Source organism: Phaethon lepturus, unplaced genomic scaffold (assembly GCF_000687285.1).
Source record: "Phaethon lepturus isolate BGI_N335 unplaced genomic scaffold, ASM68728v1 scaffold207, whole genome shotgun sequence".
NCBI classification, from domain to species: domain Eukaryota; kingdom Metazoa; phylum Chordata; class Aves; order Phaethontiformes; family Phaethontidae; genus Phaethon; species Phaethon lepturus.
The window spans coordinates 38,705-57,360 of record NW_010549533.1 but is presented as its reverse complement, the minus strand read 5'-3'; the positions used below and the strand labels follow the sequence as shown (position 1 = coordinate 57,360).

The following is an 18,656-nucleotide window of genomic DNA, read 5'->3' as shown; positions in this document are numbered from 1 at the left end:
ACTCATTAATTACACACCAGCAAGCTGACAGAGAGAGGATGTTTGGTAAAGGAAGGGAGGGGCTGGCCTATCTCAAGAGCAGCATGTGTGTGGAGAAGCTATGCAGAAGCAAAGTTTGTGGTCTACAGTTTTTAGCCCAGTCCTCCCCTCTACATTTAACATCAAACCCCTGTGAATGACCTGCCTGAATCCTGCCTGCAAAGTCACCTAGTTTCTTCTGTTTGGTCTCCTATCCTGACTGTTCTGACCCCCCTACTGAAGTGTTGACTGCATCTTAGGAAGTCCCAACCAAGTGTAATAATTCGCTTCCTTTAGCAAACCTGAACATGCCACGGGTGTTTTGCACAAGCAGGTTTTTTGACATCTGCTAGTGGTCTTAAGTGCCAAAATAAATGTAGGGATGAGATGCAAGGTGGCAGGGAATGCACACCAGGCAAGGTGGGGCTTTGTTTGTTTATTTGGAACAATACCTGAAGATAGCTGAGATAGATAGCAGTCCGTTAGCATTGGTTTCACAGGAATGGTAGTGTTCCTCACTCATCATCCCCCGCAGTGAATTTCCCACAATAAGCGTCACTGACAGATGACTCACATTCTAGGTCTTCCTGTGCAGCGAGGGTTGGATTTTTGGATGCTGCTTATGCATGGAGCAAACAGTTGGTGAAAGACCAAGCCCTGAATACCCCTCCTGAGGGTAGGTAAAGATGGGCACATCTCAGCAGCCGTTTCACCTGGGGCTTGGGGCCATGCCTGAGAGCAGCATGCCTCCTTTCACCAATGCTTCCTTTTCATGTGGCAACTCAGAGGACACAGCATCTCTGCAGTTGCCCCACTGAGCCCCATGGATGTCAGTGCAGATATGTTCTCAGTGTCCCACCTCGTGCATTTGGAGCAGCACAGGGCAGGGCCTCACCTCACCTCTTACAGATGTGTCTGTGCTGGCTTTACATAGGCTAGCAAGCCCCAGGAATACCCCTTGACATGGAACCATGGACCCAAGCCTGATCTATCTGCATATGTATTTCCCTTATGTCTTAGCATCTTGTCCCAGCCATGTTGTAGTTCAGCCTGAGCAGCTGAGAGCAGGTTGAGGTTTGAGAGTGTGAACTGCCACCCCAGCTTGTCTGGTGGTGTAGATGTGTCCTTGTGTGCTGGCTGTGATCAACAGGAAATGCTGGGGCTTTCCTAGACTGTTTCTGTTTCCAACAACTTAAAAAAAATCTTAGCTTGGTACTTGGGTCACTGTGTAATGTCAGATCACAGTGTAAGGAGATTCTTGTACCTGGCACCTGATCCAGAGCTCGGAAGAAAGATTCCCTTTGGCATATAATCACTGTAGATGGGGTCTCTACACTACCTGTGTTTTGATGGTAGTGGATCCATCAGTGACTTCTACTGTCAGGTTATAGCTTGACTTCTTCCTTGCATCGAGGGCTCTTGCAATGACCATGCTGCCTGTACTCTTTTCAATGTCAAAATCCATGTCATCATCACCACCTGGGATAAGGGAGAGATGAGACAAGGAAATGAGGGGAGCAGTTACAGTTAGATTTCTGTCTGGAGCAAGCTGCAGGTGCCAGCAGCCTCTGCAGGGGAAGGGATTCCAGGAGCTGCCTTGAGATCCAAAGGATGAGACACCAGACACAATCACACAAGGAGCTCATGCCCAGCCACAGATATGTGGCATGCCAGGCAATATATCTTGAATGGGGATGTGTAGGCACTTGCCGCAGCTCTTTGGCCACAGTTAGATTGGAGAAAATGCTGTAGCTGAGGTTTCCCCCAAATCTGGAAAATCAATAAAAAATGTGATAGATGGACACAGGAGGTGGGGAGGACATGATGAAGCTGGACAAAAAGGTAGTCACAGATGGTGACAAAGAAGTGCAAGGGGAATTAGAGAAAAGGAGGGGGAGGAGAGAAGGGGAAAGGGTGCATGTATGCATATGATGTCCTGGCTAAATTTGCAACAGTCACATCTGAGCATTGATTTATTTGCACAAGGTCTCCAGCTATGCAGCATCACAGGCTTAGCATGGATCAGGGACCTGCAGGGCTGAACAATGCTCTTGCTGGCTTCCAATTCAAGGTCACACTGTGGGCATATCAGCAATGGTCTTCATTGCCACGGCTGGGAGCCAGTGAGCTACCTGAAGCAGCCCAATACTTGAACAGTTGGGGAGGCAGACGGTGCTTCTAGGGTGAGCAGAGCCTGTTGTCTCCAACCCAGATGGCTGCGTAGTGCAGGGAACCGCAGGCTTGAGCTGCTCAGCAGCAGGCGGCTGTCCCTCACACCGTTGCTGCTCAGCCCTGGCGTGGCAGGTCCTTTCTCATGCCTCAGTTGCTGGTGGCCTGTTCGCTCTCTCTCGTATGTGAAACACTGCTACGCTGTTCCGAGATATGGAGAGGTAGAAGCAGTTTTCTGTGATTTGTCCCAAGTCTCACCTTCTCCCTTCTGAGCTACTGCATGCTCTGGATTCTGCTTTATTCTCTTACCAGTTGGAAAAATCTTGGCTGGTGGTTAAATTACAGATCTTCCCTTGCAGGAGAAAGGCAGTGGTAGCCAGCCATCTGGACCACCACTTTCCTGCTGTGAAGGGGACAGAAAGAAGCAGAGAGGAAAAGAGAGACCCATGGATACCTTTCCCTGAGAAAAGAGAGGGTGCACAGTGCCAAAGGGAAAGAGGAAGCCCAGGAAAGAAAAGAGATGAAGAAAGATGATGCTTGGTCAGTTTTTGCAGATGCCATCAACTGCAGTGACAAAGCCTTTGTGGACCGGGAAAGGCGAGTTTTCGAACGAGGTGCTGAAGACTCTGAAGTCTGCATCACCATGATGCTTTGCTTCCCTAGCAGGGAAAATGAAATCCTGTCCTCTTCCACCAGTATAGAAACCAAGAGAGCCCTGAGTAGCACTTGGTGCACTAGAAACTGGTAACGATGAGGTCAAGCATACAGGCAAGCACTCAGCAGGGAAATGATGGGATAACATTCAGAGGAATATACCGTTAATTCTGCAAACCCAAGCAGACGCTACTAATGCCCGATAAGCCTTGCACTGGTATTGTCTGCTCCTTGTAGCATTGTATCTCTTGTTGCTTAATTGTATTTATACACCATTATCCCTGCCCTAACGTAGTAATGGGTAAAGCTATTCACTCGCCCAAGTAAAGGCTTTGTCTGATGAGGGCAAGCCCTGCAGGCAGTGTCAGAGAAAGGCTGTGCAAGGCAGATTGGGGCACCTCTTCAAACCACCAAATTACATGAGCACAATTGGCCCTCATTCATAGGACCAGTTCTGTACAGGCGCTGCCTGACGAGTCCTCTGGGGTGACAGCCCACGTCCCCTCTGCCCTGGCATCGTGTGTCTTAGGGAAGGCCCTAGAGCTTCTTCACATTTCATGTCTAAGTCATTCCTGGGATTCTGTGAGGTGGAAAGGAGAGCCCCACCAGTCAGGTCAGACCAGCTCTTGGAGGAATCTTTCTCTCTCGGCTCCCTGTCGGGACTATGGGCTCAGCAGCGAGGGATTGACGGGGGGTGTCTGCCAGACCCAGCCAGACACCTGGATCCTCGCAGGCTGTTTTACCACAACCGACAGTGTCACTCGATTCCCAGGAGGAGCTGGGGCTGGCATGCCCTGCCTTTCACATGACATCGGAGAACACCTCAATCACCGGCAAGTCCCAGAATGTCATTAAAAATATGTATTAGATAATTGCACTTGGCACCGGAGGCCTTGGATGGGCAGCTTTGTCTATTGCTGTTTAAGCCTTTTGGTGTCTGTGAGAAAGCTTTCCCTGTAGCTCACCTACACCTAAAGCAAACAACTTCATTAGCTCAGGCATGCGGGTGCTGAAAGCCAAGGGAGCTGGGGCAAGTGCTCCCAGACACCACTGCCCTGGTTTAATTTCTGTGTCTCACCTGTGATATTAAACCACACTTGGCTGGGGCCCATTTCAATGCTGATCACTCCCACCATATGGTTTACGGGATCTGTTTCCATCACGGCAAAGTTAAAATGGGGTTCATCAAAAGCTAGTGGCTCCGAGGAGGGGCCGGGCCGGGTGACCCAGCTGATGTGAAGTCGGACGTGGGAGGAAAGTGGTGGGCTGCCGCCGTCTGTTGCCTTGACCTGCCGGGAAATGCATATGCAGTCAGGGAGAAGGCTGGTTTAACCCATGGGAGCCCCATGGGAAGCCGTTTCTCCCACCCACCAGGAGTTTCAGGTCCAAGTGCACCCAAAATGCCACAAAACAAATCTTAAGTCAGTGGACCATGCTCTGGCTGCTTCCAAGGTAGAGCTGTGCAACCCAAATTCCTCTTGACCATCAAGCAAATCTGCCAAGCTCAATCCACAGCAGAGACCTGGATCACAAGCCTTGTTGCAAGGACCCACAGAGCATCGGAGAGCTTTAAACCTATATCCAAGCCCCATGGCCTGATCAGACTGCTGAATGGAAGCACTGCTGAAACCCAACAACTGTTCAGGTTCAGGTCCACATCCATATGGGATCATGGATCACTGTGTTCATCTCTGAGAGTGGGTTGGACAGTTAATTTTAAATTTATCCTCCATTTTTAATAGCTGCTTACCTTCTGCATTTCCCATCATTCCCTCCCAGTTTCTCTCCCTGTAACCCAAGGCTGTCTCATTCAAGCTCTCCTTCCACTGCTGCATTTTCTTGATCTCTTTCCTTCTTTTATCTTTTCTGTTTCCCTCTTCACCCCCCTCTTCCCATTGGCTCTCTCCATTTCCCTCTCCTCTCACCGTGAGTATGTTGTATTCAGAGGCAGGAAAAGCTTTCCTGGAAAACACCATGCCAGTTGTGGGGTTGATGGTGAATATCCCTTCCTCTTCCTCCTCGATGGTGTAGGTGATCTGGCTGTTCTGGCCCTGATCACGGTCTGAAGCGATCAGCCTATAGACCGGCACTGGCCTCTCCGAGGCTTCTCTCTCGGGAAGCTGCACCATGAAGAGCTTGTGGGGGAAACTGGGAGGACTGTCGTTGGCATCCAGGACTTGTATCACGACTCTGCTGGTGGACTTCAGGGCTGGCTCCCCGTTGTCGGAAACAGCCACCTGCCAGCAAGCAAAGGGAGTAGGTGACAGAGCTCTTTGTCATGACCTGGGAGATGAGCAGCCAACCTTCATCCTGATGGGCAATGACTAAACTAGGGTTTTTGTGTGGATCTGCATTTGTATTTCAACATTTTCAGAGGCATTGCTCCTCTCTGCAGGGTAAAATCTGGTGGCTGTAGCTGGCACTGTGTAAGGCTTGTGCATGCACAGGGAGACGCGTCTGCAGGGCTCCTGCTTGCAGTTGCTCTGGGCAGTGGGTCGGGTTGGTCATTAGGGGTCACACCACTCAAAACATTTGTATTGCAATGGTTTGGCCAGTTACCACCCACCCTCACTTCGTTGTGCCTGTGTGCACTCCCAGCATGCAGAGAGAAATGTATTATCCTCAATCACCCTGATAGAATGAAACACCTCAAGATCCCTCTAACGTAAATACACATAGCTCAGAGCAGCTAAAGATGGGGGCCAGTAACACAAAGCTGCACAGCAATGTCCAATACAATGAGATAAATGGGAGTGGATTTGTCTGGCTTGCTCTTTCCCCCATAACCTATTACCCATCCTGCTAGAGGACAATTCCAGTCCTCTTCCTGCATTCCCACAGCTTCCAGAAGAGGCCTTTTGCTCCATTCTTCAGTAAGGAAATAATAAACCCCGCAGTACTGCTGCAGCTGTCTCTTAGGGCAACACACACCATTTAATTAACTTTCCCAGCAGTTGGGAGCTGATGGGATGAGATTCTTTCTCTGTGCTCCAACTTGCAAGGAAAGCTCTTTGAGGACTTAATACACTTGTAGGTAAATAAAGCTAATTACAATCATCGTTACCCACCTCTAGGATATGTTCAGCCTTGTATTCTCGATCCAGCTGCCGTGAAGTCGTGGAAATCAGACCTGCCAAAAGAGAAACCCTTTGAGCTCCAAGACTCAATGTCCGAGGAAAGCCGGGGGTGATCAAATCCCCGTGTGCCCCACATCAGCCTGCCCGCCCGTCCTGCTTCAGGTTCCCTTTTTTGATCAGAGGAGAAAGAGAGATACCCCCAGAGGGCAAGTTGTCCACGGCCGGTGTGAATCCCTGCGTGGAGGTGCTGCTCTCTCTCCTCTGATTACAGAGACCATGGAGGAGGGGGGACACCTACTAGATGCCTACATCAGCTGAGAGTTGTCAAGGCATTTGGTGAGAAAGGCTGCAGGACTGTGAAAACAAAACTTTTCTTATGCCTCTAAGTAAGAAACTTTCTGCATGCGCTGGCACAAGTTTGGCCTCTTAACAAGTCTCGACTCCTATTTTCCCTGTGCTGAACCTTGCTCTTTGCAATTTACAGTGTTTTGACAAAAGTTTGTCTTCTGTCTTGGGAAATACCCTCTATTCTACTGCTAGAACAAATGCATTCAGGCTAAAAATAAGGTATGCAGTCGGTAATAATGTTGGTATTATCATTCAAGCCTTGCTGAGAGACAGGATGAATCCTCCAACAATTGCAAGATTTGAGGGATTTCTGAAAAATACACACTATTTTAACTGCAGGGAATAGGTTGGATGCAGGAGGGAGGAATTGTGGCTATAATAAACTAGAGTTTAGACAAAATCATTGTAATTGCCTCTTTTTGGCCTGTCAATGACTAAGCTGAGTAGATGCAAGTGTGGAAAGGATGGCGTTGAGGCTTGTGTTTCCACATCTGGTTTGATAATAATCCTTATCAAGTGCCTTGACTCTTCACCTTTGGGGAAAAGCAGCTCTAGACCATTTTCACAACTGCTTTACAGCTGATGGAAATTGGATATATAATGCATGATTTTCTGACAGTCACCTGTGACTGTTTTTGTCCATTTCCCACATCTCCTGCTGCCAGCGGTCACTGTTATCATGATGTTTATTCCTTGCAAAGGGAAATCCTGCTTCCTCCCACAAACAAAAGGGAGGGTGAGTTTTCCTGACCACCACAAGTGGTGATACAGGCTCATGCTGCTCTGGGAAATGCTTTGCAGTGGCAGTGTGCATTTGCAGTGATGTGAGCACGTGCGCTTGTGCATCCTGAAAGACTTGTAAATCAGAGTTGCGTGAACCCATCTCAACTCTCACTTCTGGTCCAAAGCCAAAAAAGTTTTAATTAACAGTATTGTTTTCAGTTGTATCATACTTTGGTGTATTGCTGTCTGAGCATGATAAGCAGGAGAAAATTTCAAATGGCTGCAGGAAACACCAGGCAGCTGAAGGAGGGAGCAAGGAGCAGCTGCTTGGAACAAGACTATTGTTAACTGTTTCCACTTGTTCTCTGGGATTATTCGTATCTGGCACCAATCACTGCACTAAACATTTATTTGATGCCTTTACAATCATAAATCAACACTCCTTAATGTGTTATGACAAGATGATTTGAAAGACTCTGTTTGCATGTATGTCATGGGTATTTTTTTTTCTCCCTAATCTTTCTTTTGACATCTCAGCAGGTGAAGAGGACTCAGCAGTGGCCTGAGAGCACACTGGCTGAGGAGCTTTTGAATCCCTCCAAGGCTTGTGGGAGGCTATAGGGCTCCAATAGCAGCAAACCTCTTGAAATGCATGGAAATGCTCGCTTAATGGGTGCCTAAACAAGGAATTGCAGCAGCTGTTCACTGAGATCTCTGATGCTCCTGTCCACATTGCCAATAGGCTGGATAGGACAGGGAAGCAAAGCCTAAAATTCCAGCTACATCAGGGGATGATTCATAATTTTGGCCTAACAAGCCCATAGGACACATAGTTAGATACTGACAACAGAGCCACCCGCTACCTGTGCGCACACTGGGGATAATTCTAGTCTATCGGATTGCAAAATTCAGTTGCAACAGACTAATACCTTGTTTGCACTTCGTTACTGCATGCCAGCTGATGGAAGGTAACTTAACCACTCTGAAGTGATTATTTGGATTTGCCTGGCCACACCCTGAAATTCTTTCATGACCTAATGATAAAAATGAAAGAGAACAGGATCGTAGCTGAGCTTTCTAGAGCTGGAGAAGGAGGACAGTAGTGAAGGCAGGTGAACTGGAACTTAAAGACTATCTTGAACATCTGTACCACTGAAGGTGCTCACATCTTCTGGGGCATAAGAGCTGACTCTATTCTCTACCACAGACCTGTACTGTATCCCAGCTGGAAGTCTTAACAGATGGTACTTTAGGGTTTAGCTTCATACCTGTTGAGCCACAAGTCAAAGGGTTGGCTTCTCCTGACCCTGGGCAAAATCCTTCTGTCCCTTATCCTGTGCTCAGTTGCAGCACCCAACTCCCCTCCCCAGAGCCGTTGCCACTCTGCCTTGAGATCAGAAAGCTCTTGTGGTTAACAGTTAATCACTCTAATTCCTGTATGGAGCCGTGGTGCTGCGCAGCTGCCAAGATGCATGAACTGCCAGCAGTGTTCACACGGCAGCTGAGCACCCAGAGACAGGGAGACGGGGATCGGACGTGGTGCTCGAGAGAAGCCAGCTGGAATTAATGCATATTTTTATTTGTTGCTACTTGGTTATACACCCTGTGAAGCCAGAGGGCTAAAATGGAAGTGGAAACTGTTATTAAAGGGGAACGGCTGTCAGCTTTTGTGGCCTGGGGAAACAATTCCTCAGTTCTTCCTGTGCCCCCTGCAAGGACCCGGGAGGTGCACGTTTAGTTTTTAATGAGAGTATTTTGTGTAATGTGCACACGCGAGTTGTTAGTGCAGTCCCTGCCCCTCTGGAAAACACCAGCTAGTCCATCCCATGGGACTTGAGATCGAGTGGGTGTCCTTTATTCATGTTCTTTTATGTGGCCCTGAAGGTTTCTGCTGAGTCCTACGGAGACTGAACAAAACTGTCAAAGGTCCTAATTGTGCTTGGCCAATTAGCCAAGCTCTGCATTCACCTGGAGGTCCAGGAATTATCTGTAAACTTCTGTTGCTTGCATACAGACAGGCACAAGCTCTGCCCTTGCAGCCTATCGACGCACAGCAATGGGAAAGGGTTTTCTGTAATTCTCCCGGTTGCTGCCTGGAAAGGGGAGAGAGGAAAGCTGGTCGTGTTGGAACAGGAGCAGCAGAATTAACAGTGCATTGTTGTCAGGGAACAAGAAATAATAATAACTTCTGCTGGCAAGAGAGCAGGGCTGGGGTGGAGGTTGCTGGCCCCCTGCCCTCACTGCAGGGAAGAAAATCTAAGATAGTTAAAATAGCCAGAATCAGGTTTGCAGGCACTGGGGCTTTCACAAGAGCCTGAGAAGGGAAGAGGTTGTTCTTCTGAAATCCTATTTCTCTTGTCTCACTGTTGCTTCCCTTTCACCTTCTCATCTCTCTTCTCCTTCTACCACCTCCCCTCTTGTTCCGACCCTGCTTTGCACTACTCTGGGCTCAGCTGCAGCCTGTGGTATGTTGGCTCGGGGAGCAGCAGCGCAACCATCCCTCAGATTTAAGGAGCAGGCTGTGTCTGCATGTCCTTCCATGCAAAGAAATGCTGGGAACCACAGGCATCCTGGGGAAGCCCATGGACGCTGTCAGAGCAGCAGAAGCACCAGAAGAACAAGCACTAGATAAGAGCTGGAGATGAATAATCCGAGGTAAAAGAATTCTCCAAGCAGCCTCTCAGCTGGATGAATGGCTTCGTCCTGACTCTTCCTGCCACAGCCTCCCAATTCCTCCCAGTCCTGTCTGGACGGGAACCCCCTCCACACCAGGGACTGCAAACTCTGCACAAAACAAGTTGAAAACCTTTCTGGTGAAAGAATACCCCAGACCCTACTATCTGCCCGTCTCTCCATGTGTCTCTCTCTCTGTCTCCCACAAACACTGCTCTGCACCAGCTGCCAGGCTGGGCTGGAGAGATTCCATCGCCGATGGCAGAAAGCTTTCATCTCGCTGCGCAGTTTTATTCCCTCTTCTCATTAGCCTTTCATTTATTTTCCCTCTTTTTTTTCCTCCACCCTCTTCAGGGAACTGAGGGCTGGGAGAGCTTAGAGCCCTTCTGTGGTAGTTGAGGGATGCTGGTGGAGACAAGCCCTGCTGAGGGACAGTTGTCATGGCCGTCCCTGGCTCCTTGCAAGGCCTCAGGAGGAAAAGCCAAGGGGCCTTGCTGGGTGTGTCTCCACCGGCCAACCCACCCCCACGTCCAGATACTGGATCACACGCAGAACATGCCGGCTCCAGGGCCAGGAATAGGTTACTTGCAATCGTGTGGCACTGCGCCCTGAATAATTATCCAGGGCTATTCTGCAGGGTTATTCTGGGTGTAGACGTGCCCGTTGTAACAGTAAATCGGGACTTGAATTCCTATTAGCGCAAGGGGCTCCCACCAGGAGCGCCCGGCCGAGGAGAGACCCAGGCCGACCTCTGGCCCGCTCGTGCTGTGGCTTATTTCAGTGCCGATGTGACTTATTTATCCTTTGGTGACAGCGTGGGATCGAAGAGGTCTCGACCACAATCTTCTCTGCCTTTGGGAGCCTCCCTTCTCACCCGAGTGCCGGAGGAACTCCCGGCACATGCAGATCATCTCTTGCTCCGGGATGAGGGAGCAGCAGCCTCCGTGGCTTCCTCTTGAAACTTCAGCGTTCGTCATGGAATAATGTGGCAGACGCTCAGCTTTATCCCCAATAAGCAGCTCTGCCTACTCTTTTGCTGTCATAGGATTTAGGATTGACCACAGAAGTATTGGCAATCTGGATCATATAGATCTCTGGCATTTCAATAACTGCAATATTTCTGGATATTTTTGTGATCGTTTCCTCTAGCTAGTGAAAAAAGACATACACTTATTGCACTTGAAAAACAAAGGACATGTTCTAACTAAAAATCCAGAATAAACACCAGTGGTCTAGTAGCACTGTAGTGCTCAGATACTTGCAGTGTCATTTGTTTTGCACTGCACTGGGATAACCCTTTTTTTGAATACAACCCTGCACTGATGTGAATGACCAGGAACTGAAAGACCAGCAGTTCATCGTTGAACGCTGCACTACCAGGCAGGCTGAGACCAAAGAGTATATTTTTATTCTACTTAACGGAGCAACTAGCACGCCCTTGTCTGCAGAATGTAAATGGGTTTCCAATGAGCTGCCTACAGCCCTGAAATTTAGACAAGCTGTGATATTCTTTCTGGCAGTAGTAGCCGATGACTTCTCTTTAGACACTGTAAGCATGAGGATATAAACTGCTCAGTTTATGCCAATGTTTGCAGGAAATTATTTGTTCTTTTGGGTGACATGCAAGTAAAACAACACATAACTGAATCCTCATCAGGCTTAGACCTTAAACAACCTCCAAGCTCAGGGTTTAAAGAAGAGACCTCCAGCAACTGCCCAAGAGATAAGATCAGCTCCTGGGTTTCTTACAGGACTGACAAAGTTATCACTTTTCACATGCAAATTACCTGGCTGTAGAGAGAGATGGGCAGGAGATGACTCATACCCGAGAGAGCTTTTTTTATCTAAGATGGGGATTAAAAGGTTGGCTTAGAGGTGAGGTGTCTCGCAAACGCTTAGATTTTGCCAGTTTTGCTTATTTTACCATAAGACGCGACAGCTTTGGAGCAGGGCTGCGCTCACGCTGGGGTGGCCATTTTGCCTGCGGCATAGCGCGGGCTGCGCGGGGCTGCGAGCTGGAGCTCAGCGGGTGAGGGGAGCTGGCCCGGCGTCCTGATAGCCATTTCTGGTCCACGTCCCGGCGGAAAGGTAGTGATCTTCTCAAATAGGGCCTCTGAAGGCACCTCTGCGCGGAACGCAGCTTTTGTGCAAGCTGCCTGGGGGGCCGCGTGGTGCGTGGTTGGTTGGGCGATGTGGGAAAGCTGGATGCAGAGCGGTGCCCTGGCCTGGCTACAGAGCTGCTGCGGGTGGAGGTAGCTGCAGCTGGGGTCACAGTTAGCTGACGTATCCAGGTGCGTCTGTACGGTGCCCTGTGAATCTCTTGCAACCAGGAGGATTTCGGTGTTTCAGCGTAGCAGTTTTTTCTGAACACCCCCCTCCCCGCCAGCCGTAGAGAACTGCCAGAGCGCCATTACACCACAGGTGACCCGTGATGGAGAGCTGCACTAGCCTTTTTCAGTACACCCCGCTCCTCTCTCACCTGAGAGCAGGCTTCCATCCCGCTGCAGTGGGTGAACTACTTTTATCCACAGGAGATCAAAGTCATGCAATTAATCCTCTCCCATATTCAGGCGCTGTGCCCTCCCTCCCCTCCTCTCCCAGGAGCTGATGGCGTGAAGGGCTCGGCACAGCTTTCCTTGCCAGACTGGCCCAGTGTCAGTGCTGCTGAGATAGTTTGAGGAAGCTGTTTACACAAAACATCAGCGGGTTTTTGATGGCTCTGAAAGATCTGGTAATTAATCCTCAGATGAAAGATACAGTCTAGGAAGATGGCAGAAGAGGCTTACTACACTTACTACATTAATAGCGCCGGAGAACGGGTGGAGCCTTTAAATGCAGTGGGATTCATTTTTATTAATCCTGCCTTGGTCTGTCTCAGGAGCAGATAGTCATTTCCAGAAGGGTGTTTCCTGGCTCAGGCTGTGCAATAGGGCAGTTGTTTATAAGGGGGAAGATTAAAAGCGACTGCTTGGTTCTGTTTAGGGCTTTGAAAGTAGCACATTTGTGTCATTCTAAGAGCCATCTGGATGCAAATAGCAGCCCTCAGGTTGAGGGTTTTAATACTTAGCCTCCCCACACAGTGTATTTGGAGACTGGGACTTTAGCTGCAGAAGGAAGGTGTGACAAAGGCAGCTGTGTGGGCTGTTCATATTGAATATGTAACATCCTCTGGGCACTTAGAAGCCTCAAAAACAGATGCTATGTTGGGTCAGTCTTACCTGTAATGAGGTTAATGGTGAAGAGTCCTTGAGGATTTCCAGTTAGGATGTGAAAAGTCAGCTTCCCCTCTGAGCTAGAGTCTGGATCGAAGGCATCAAGCTGAAGGACGGACGTGTTTGGTGGGGAATTCTCCATCACAGAGGCATAGAAGACAGGTCTGGACATCTGAGGTGGGTTGTCATTGGTATCGGTGACTTCAATATAAATTTCAGTCACAGAAGAAAGAGGAATTGTTCCCAGGTCAAGAGCTAGCACTGTCAGCCAGTAGTGAGACGTTCCTTCTCGGTCGAGTGGTCCTATGGTCCGGATGATGCCTAGAAGAATTACAGAAAGTACTTGTGAGGGATTTAAGGAGCTCACACCACTTTGTCCTTAATGCCAGACCAGTCTGTGTCTCTAGTCTGCTTCCTGGTCTTTGCTGCAGATATAAACTCTGGCACCAACTTTGCATGGCTGTGAGATTGTGTGGAAGGTGAGGGCTTGCTTGTGCTGAGGGTAGTTTGGTACACAGGTGAAAGGGAAGACCTGAGTATTTGGGGGGAGGACGGACATTGATTTTACACTGTTTTAAGGAGGCAAACCCTGCTTGCTCCTTGACAGATACAGGGACGCACATTGTACATCCCTGCACAGGCAAAGAATGGATAGAACTTTGTAAATAAAATGTAGAAATGTCCTGTTAGGTCAAGGTCAACCACAGCATGTAGCTTAAACCTTCAAGGTACACCCTTAAACTAAGCTGTCATTACCTGTGTCCTTTTCAAGGCGGAAGACGGACTGGCCAGTACCCTCTCGGAGGAAATATTGAACCTCTCCATCTTTCCCCTTATCGATATCCTTTGCTGTGACCATCATCACTGATGTGCCCTCAGGGCTGTTTTCTTGCACCCAGCCTTTGAAGACAAAGGAGGCAAAGCGTGGTGGGTGCAAGTTCTCGTTGACATCAAGGATGTTCACTTCTAGGTGGCAGAGGGAAGAGCGAGAGTAGGGCTTCCCACCGTCACTGACCTGCACGGTTAGATTGTAAGAGTCCTTCTTCTCATAGTCCAGCTCCTTCTCCAACCGGAGTGCCCCGGTCAGCTTATCCACATGAAACATCATCTCTTCGTCATTAATGAGGCTGTACCTCACCTCACCCCCAGAGCCAGCATCTGGGTCAAAAGCCTCCAGAAACATGAGAATGGTTCCCACAGGCAGGTCCTCTGGGACCTTCACACTGTTGAGGGCTGGGAGGCATTGTGGGGTGTTGTCATTTACATCCTCCAGAGTCACAATGAGATCTGTAACAGAGAACAGCTGGTAACCTGTTTTGGGCTGGTCCCTAGCTTCTATTTTCAGCACATAGCAAGGCCACAATTCTCTATCCAGGGCACCTGTAACTGTCACTTCTCCAGTGACACTGTTAATGGCAAACCTGTCAGTGGGGGTTAGGAGAGAATATTTTACTCTCCCATTGTCATCTGTATCAGCATCTTCTGCTTTCAGCTGAGCTATTGTTGTCCCTGTTGCTACATGTTCTGGTATTGCCACCCAGTAGGCACCTTGTGGGAATTTAGGAGTGTTATCATTGGTATCCAACACATTCACAGCCAAGAGTTTCCAAGATGATTTTTGTGGTGTGCCAAGGTCATACACAGTAATGTTAAGAATGTAGAAGCTGGTTCGTTCATGATCTAAAGGAGAAAGGACTTGAAGGAGACCCAGTTCCAGGTCAATGGTAAAGCAACTGTCATCATTTCCATCTGAGATCACATAGACCAATTTTCCATTAAAACCAGTATCAGGATCAATAGCTGAAAGGTCAGCAATAGTTGAGTTGATGGGAACAGTTTCTATGATATCAATAGATCGTGGAAAACCATCATCAAACTTTGGAGCGTTATGGTTTATAAGGTGCAAGTTCAGAGATGTTTCATCATCCTGCCCGTGGCCTTGAGACTGAGACTCAATGGAGTGTATGATAGTTTCTGTCAGTTGTTTCAAGACTCCTGTTTCCTCGCACTGCATTTTGACAGGGAGACCTTGGCTGACCACAGTGATATTTACAGATGTTGGCAAAGCATAGTTTTCTCCATCTGTTGCAGTTATTTTCAAAGAGTAGAAAAGTGGCTGTTCAGAAGGAAGATCTCGCAGAGATATTCTAAGGGATATTACTCCAGAGATGGGATTCAGTTCAAAATGCCGTAACTCATTGCCAGACTTGATTTCGTATTTGATATGCTGCAGCTCATCACTGTCAATTGCAGAGACTGTGGCCACAGGGTTCCCAACAGGAAAGTCCCGTGGGATGGTGCCACTGCAGCTTGCCTTCTCAAACACGGGAGCATTGTCATTGACATTGCTCAGCATGAGGGAGACGTACACCTCTGTTTCATGGCGGAAGGGTGAACCCCAATCTGATGCCCACACTCGCAAATGATACCATCTCTGCATCAACTCATAGTCCATTGACTTGGAGGTGGCAATGATGCCAGAATAGGGGTCAATGACAAAGGGAACTGATTTCTGGTTGGCTATGGTGTAGGTGACAAAGCCATTGTCTCCTTCATCTTCATCTGTAGCACTTACTGTTAAGACACTGGTACCGGGAGGAACATTTTCATCAAAGGCCCCATGGTATGAAGACTGACTAAAACTTGGAGCATGATTGTTGCAGTCAGTGATGTCAATGACAACAGTTGTGGATGTGTGACTGTTAATGGTTGTAACTTCAAGTTCAAAATGAGACTGTTCACGGAAGTCCATTGCTCTGACTGTAGTTATCAGTCCGGTGTGAGGATTGATTTTAAAGCTTGTGCTGTCAGGAGTAGGTCTCAAAATATATTTGAGGTTTGGAAAGACTGGTGTGATCTTCACCATAACAACTTGGCTTCCAGCTGGGGAAAGTTCACTGAGCTGGACCTGGTACACTTCTTTCTCAAATCTGGCAGAGACATACTTGGAGGGAGGTATATGGATAACTCTAATAGGAGAGAACAATGGTGGCTTGCTCTTGTCCTTGGCTTGCAGACTGAGGTTGAAACCAAATGGGTAAAGCAGCCAGTTGACCTCTTTGGTTGACACAATCATGAACTCAGTGCTCCCAAAGTAGGATTTGATAGCTTTGAAATACCTTCCTGGATCTCCATCCACAAAGTCAACTGAATCTATCCCTGCTTCTGAGTCACCACTTTCTACAGACACGGTTGCATAGAGAAAGTCTTGAGCTGAGTCAGGTGGTGTCACCTTCACTGAGGAGATAGAGGGGGGTTTCCTGGCAGATGGCTCCACTTGGATGATGAGGCTAGCCAGGTTCCCAAAGCCATTCCCCTCTGTGATCTTTCTCATTCTGTCCACAGCCAAAACCTGCAGGTGGTGCCTGCCTCGATGGGTGCTATTCAGCCTGCCTGTGGTCATAACTGCTCCCGTGGTGGGATGGACGGTGAATAGGTCGGACTTGGTGTTGAGGGCGTAGTAGAACTCGGCATTCTGGCCAGCGTCAGCGTCTGTGGCACTGAGTGTGCTGACCACTGTTTTCAGAGGAGTGTCTTCTCTGATGGACACTTTGTAGGAGGGGGGTGAAAAGAGAGGTTTCAAGTCATTTCTGTCCAGAATGTGGATCAAGACTTTGGCCCAGGCTTCGTAGGCAAAGATGCTCTCTGTGGCCTTGATTATTAACATATAGCTGTCTTTGACCTCCCGGTTTAAAAGTGCGGTGTTGCTGCTCCTGGTTCTTATTCTCAAGAAGCAGAAATCCCCAATCACGTGCTCCTCTGTTTTAAAGAGACCAGTGTTGTCTCCAGAGGCTATTCTGTATCTGATGTCCCACTCGGGGTCTGTCTTGTAAATACCCATTTTAATGTAGCTCTCCACATAGGTCTTGGGGGCCGAATTCTCATAGATGGTGGCATTGTAGAAGAAGTGGGTGAAGTGCAGAGGGGAAGTGTTGCCTTTTTCACAGCTCACTTTGCAGACCACACAGTACATCAGGAAAACAGCAAAACTCAGGAAGTGCCTCTTGATAGTGACTTCCATGGTGTGGTGTCTCCTTGGGTCCTGCAGGGGTTAAAGGAAGAACATCATTGGTTATTTTTAAGGCCAGTGTGTTAGAGGAAAAGTACCCATGGGCTCAGCCTCATCTTCCTGCTCTCGCTACCCCAGCCTTTGCTGATGTGACTGTTAGCTCAGCTCTTCTCACTTTCTGTCCCAGTCAGAGGTCTGTCCTCCCACATCCCCAGGCTGGCCCAGGCCTATTCACCTTCTCTCCTTCAGTTTTTGCCCTTGTAGAGGGCAAAATGTGAAAAGCCATGTGAAATGCTCTGTGAAATGTCATGATAAAGCTGACTCCCTATTCTGCGAATGATCTCTACCTCTCTTCACTTCTGCCTTGTCCCTAGTCAAACAGCATACTTAAACATGCCACCCCAAATCCAAACCTCACTTCTCACTTGTTCCTCCATCCTCCTTTCTCTATCTTAACTTCTCCATACAAGTTCTTGCAAAATATTTTCTCAAGGGTCAATGTACAAACCATGAGTTGATGTCTCTCCCCACGGCTTGTCTTCCCCTTCCTCTCCTCCTACAGCAATCTGTTCTCCTTCCCCAGCAGAGATGCCCTGCTACATTGTGCAAATTCCTTCTGAATGGCCAGCTCCACAATGTGGCCTTTTCGACAGCTTTAGCTCAGGTCCTAGTCAAGTTGTATCTCAGTTCTTCTAACTCGCAGGTCTGACCCCGGCTGCCTCTGTGTTGCTTGAAAGAGCAGATTTCTAGCAAGACGCTTTGACCATATCACCCTCAGCTGTTGAGTAATCTCTCTGGTTCCTCCCTTCTCATGGCAAAGCCCCAGGGTCAGGATTCTCGCAGAGGATCTGCCATCCATGACCACCCGCCATCAGCTTCCTTCTCTAATGACTCCTGAACATCTGCGGCTCCGTGATTTATCTCTGTGAACAAGGTGTATCAAAGAAGGAACTGGGGAGCACATATGCGATTAATAAGGATATAACTTTATAAGGGAGCTTTGCAGAGCTTTTTAAAGGATCAAGGCCTGCTCTCTTCAAAACCTAAGTGCGTGCTGCTGTGTGTGCATTTAGGGGTTGAAACCAGGGATAAGCTAAATATAGGTGCATATATTTCCCCTTGATAACCCAGGAGATCTTTATCTAGAACTGTTTCTTCCTCTTTTAAATTTAAATTATATATCAAGTACCTGCCAGTCATTTGGCACATTCCTGATTTAAACAGGGAAGACTTGTTTTTCCAGACACTTTTTCAAGACTCATCTCTTTAAAAGCCAGAACTAGTTCAATTTGTAAGTCAAGGTGAATGTTAGGAACAAATTGTCAGAGGCTAAGTAACAATATGTGTCATAGTCTCTCACTGAGATATCTAATTACCGATAAATGCAAAGCTGTAAATTTCATACTTCCTTCAAATCTCTTTTTCCGTGGTAAATAGATGCCAACTGTCCAGCAATGTCTCTGCTGTGGTCATTCCTTTTTGAAACAAATGGTCTGAAGCTGAAGTGAAACTGCCAGAATTTGTAGAGAAGTCAACACAATTTGGATTTGGCAAAATGCAGACTGATTTTTTTTTATGACATCATTTCACTTCTAGGAAATACAACATAGTCCCAAATGCACAGCAAATGAAAGAGAATCTTGGAGGACAGGGCTAGGTGATCCAGAAAGGCATGTGGTTCCTTTGGAGAAGTTGAAAACCACGTTCTTAAAAACTCTGCTTGTTACTTAACAATGCTTAGGAGTTTTTCAGCATGTAGGGACTTGCCTAGAG

At 48.0% G+C, this 18,656-nt stretch overlaps 1 protein-coding gene across 1 annotated transcript in view; it reads right to left on the bottom strand.

The window, feature by feature from the left end:
• FAT2 (FAT atypical cadherin 2) overlaps positions 1-18,656 on the bottom strand; it is a 58,353-nt gene that overhangs the window by 29,020 nt on the left and 10,677 nt on the right. The window contains exons 2-7 of the mRNA XM_010290269.1: positions 13,631-16,916; positions 12,881-13,195; positions 5,910-5,971; positions 4,767-5,078; positions 3,920-4,130; positions 1,355-1,497 (exon numbers count right to left, since the gene is read on the bottom strand). Of these exons, the coding sequence (XP_010288571.1) occupies positions 1,355-1,497; positions 3,920-4,130; positions 4,767-5,078; positions 5,910-5,971; positions 12,881-13,195; positions 13,631-16,895 (4,308 nt within the window). The 5' untranslated portion in view covers positions 16,896-16,916. The remainder of the gene's footprint in view (positions 1-1,354; positions 1,498-3,919; positions 4,131-4,766; positions 5,079-5,909; positions 5,972-12,880; positions 13,196-13,630; positions 16,917-18,656) is intronic.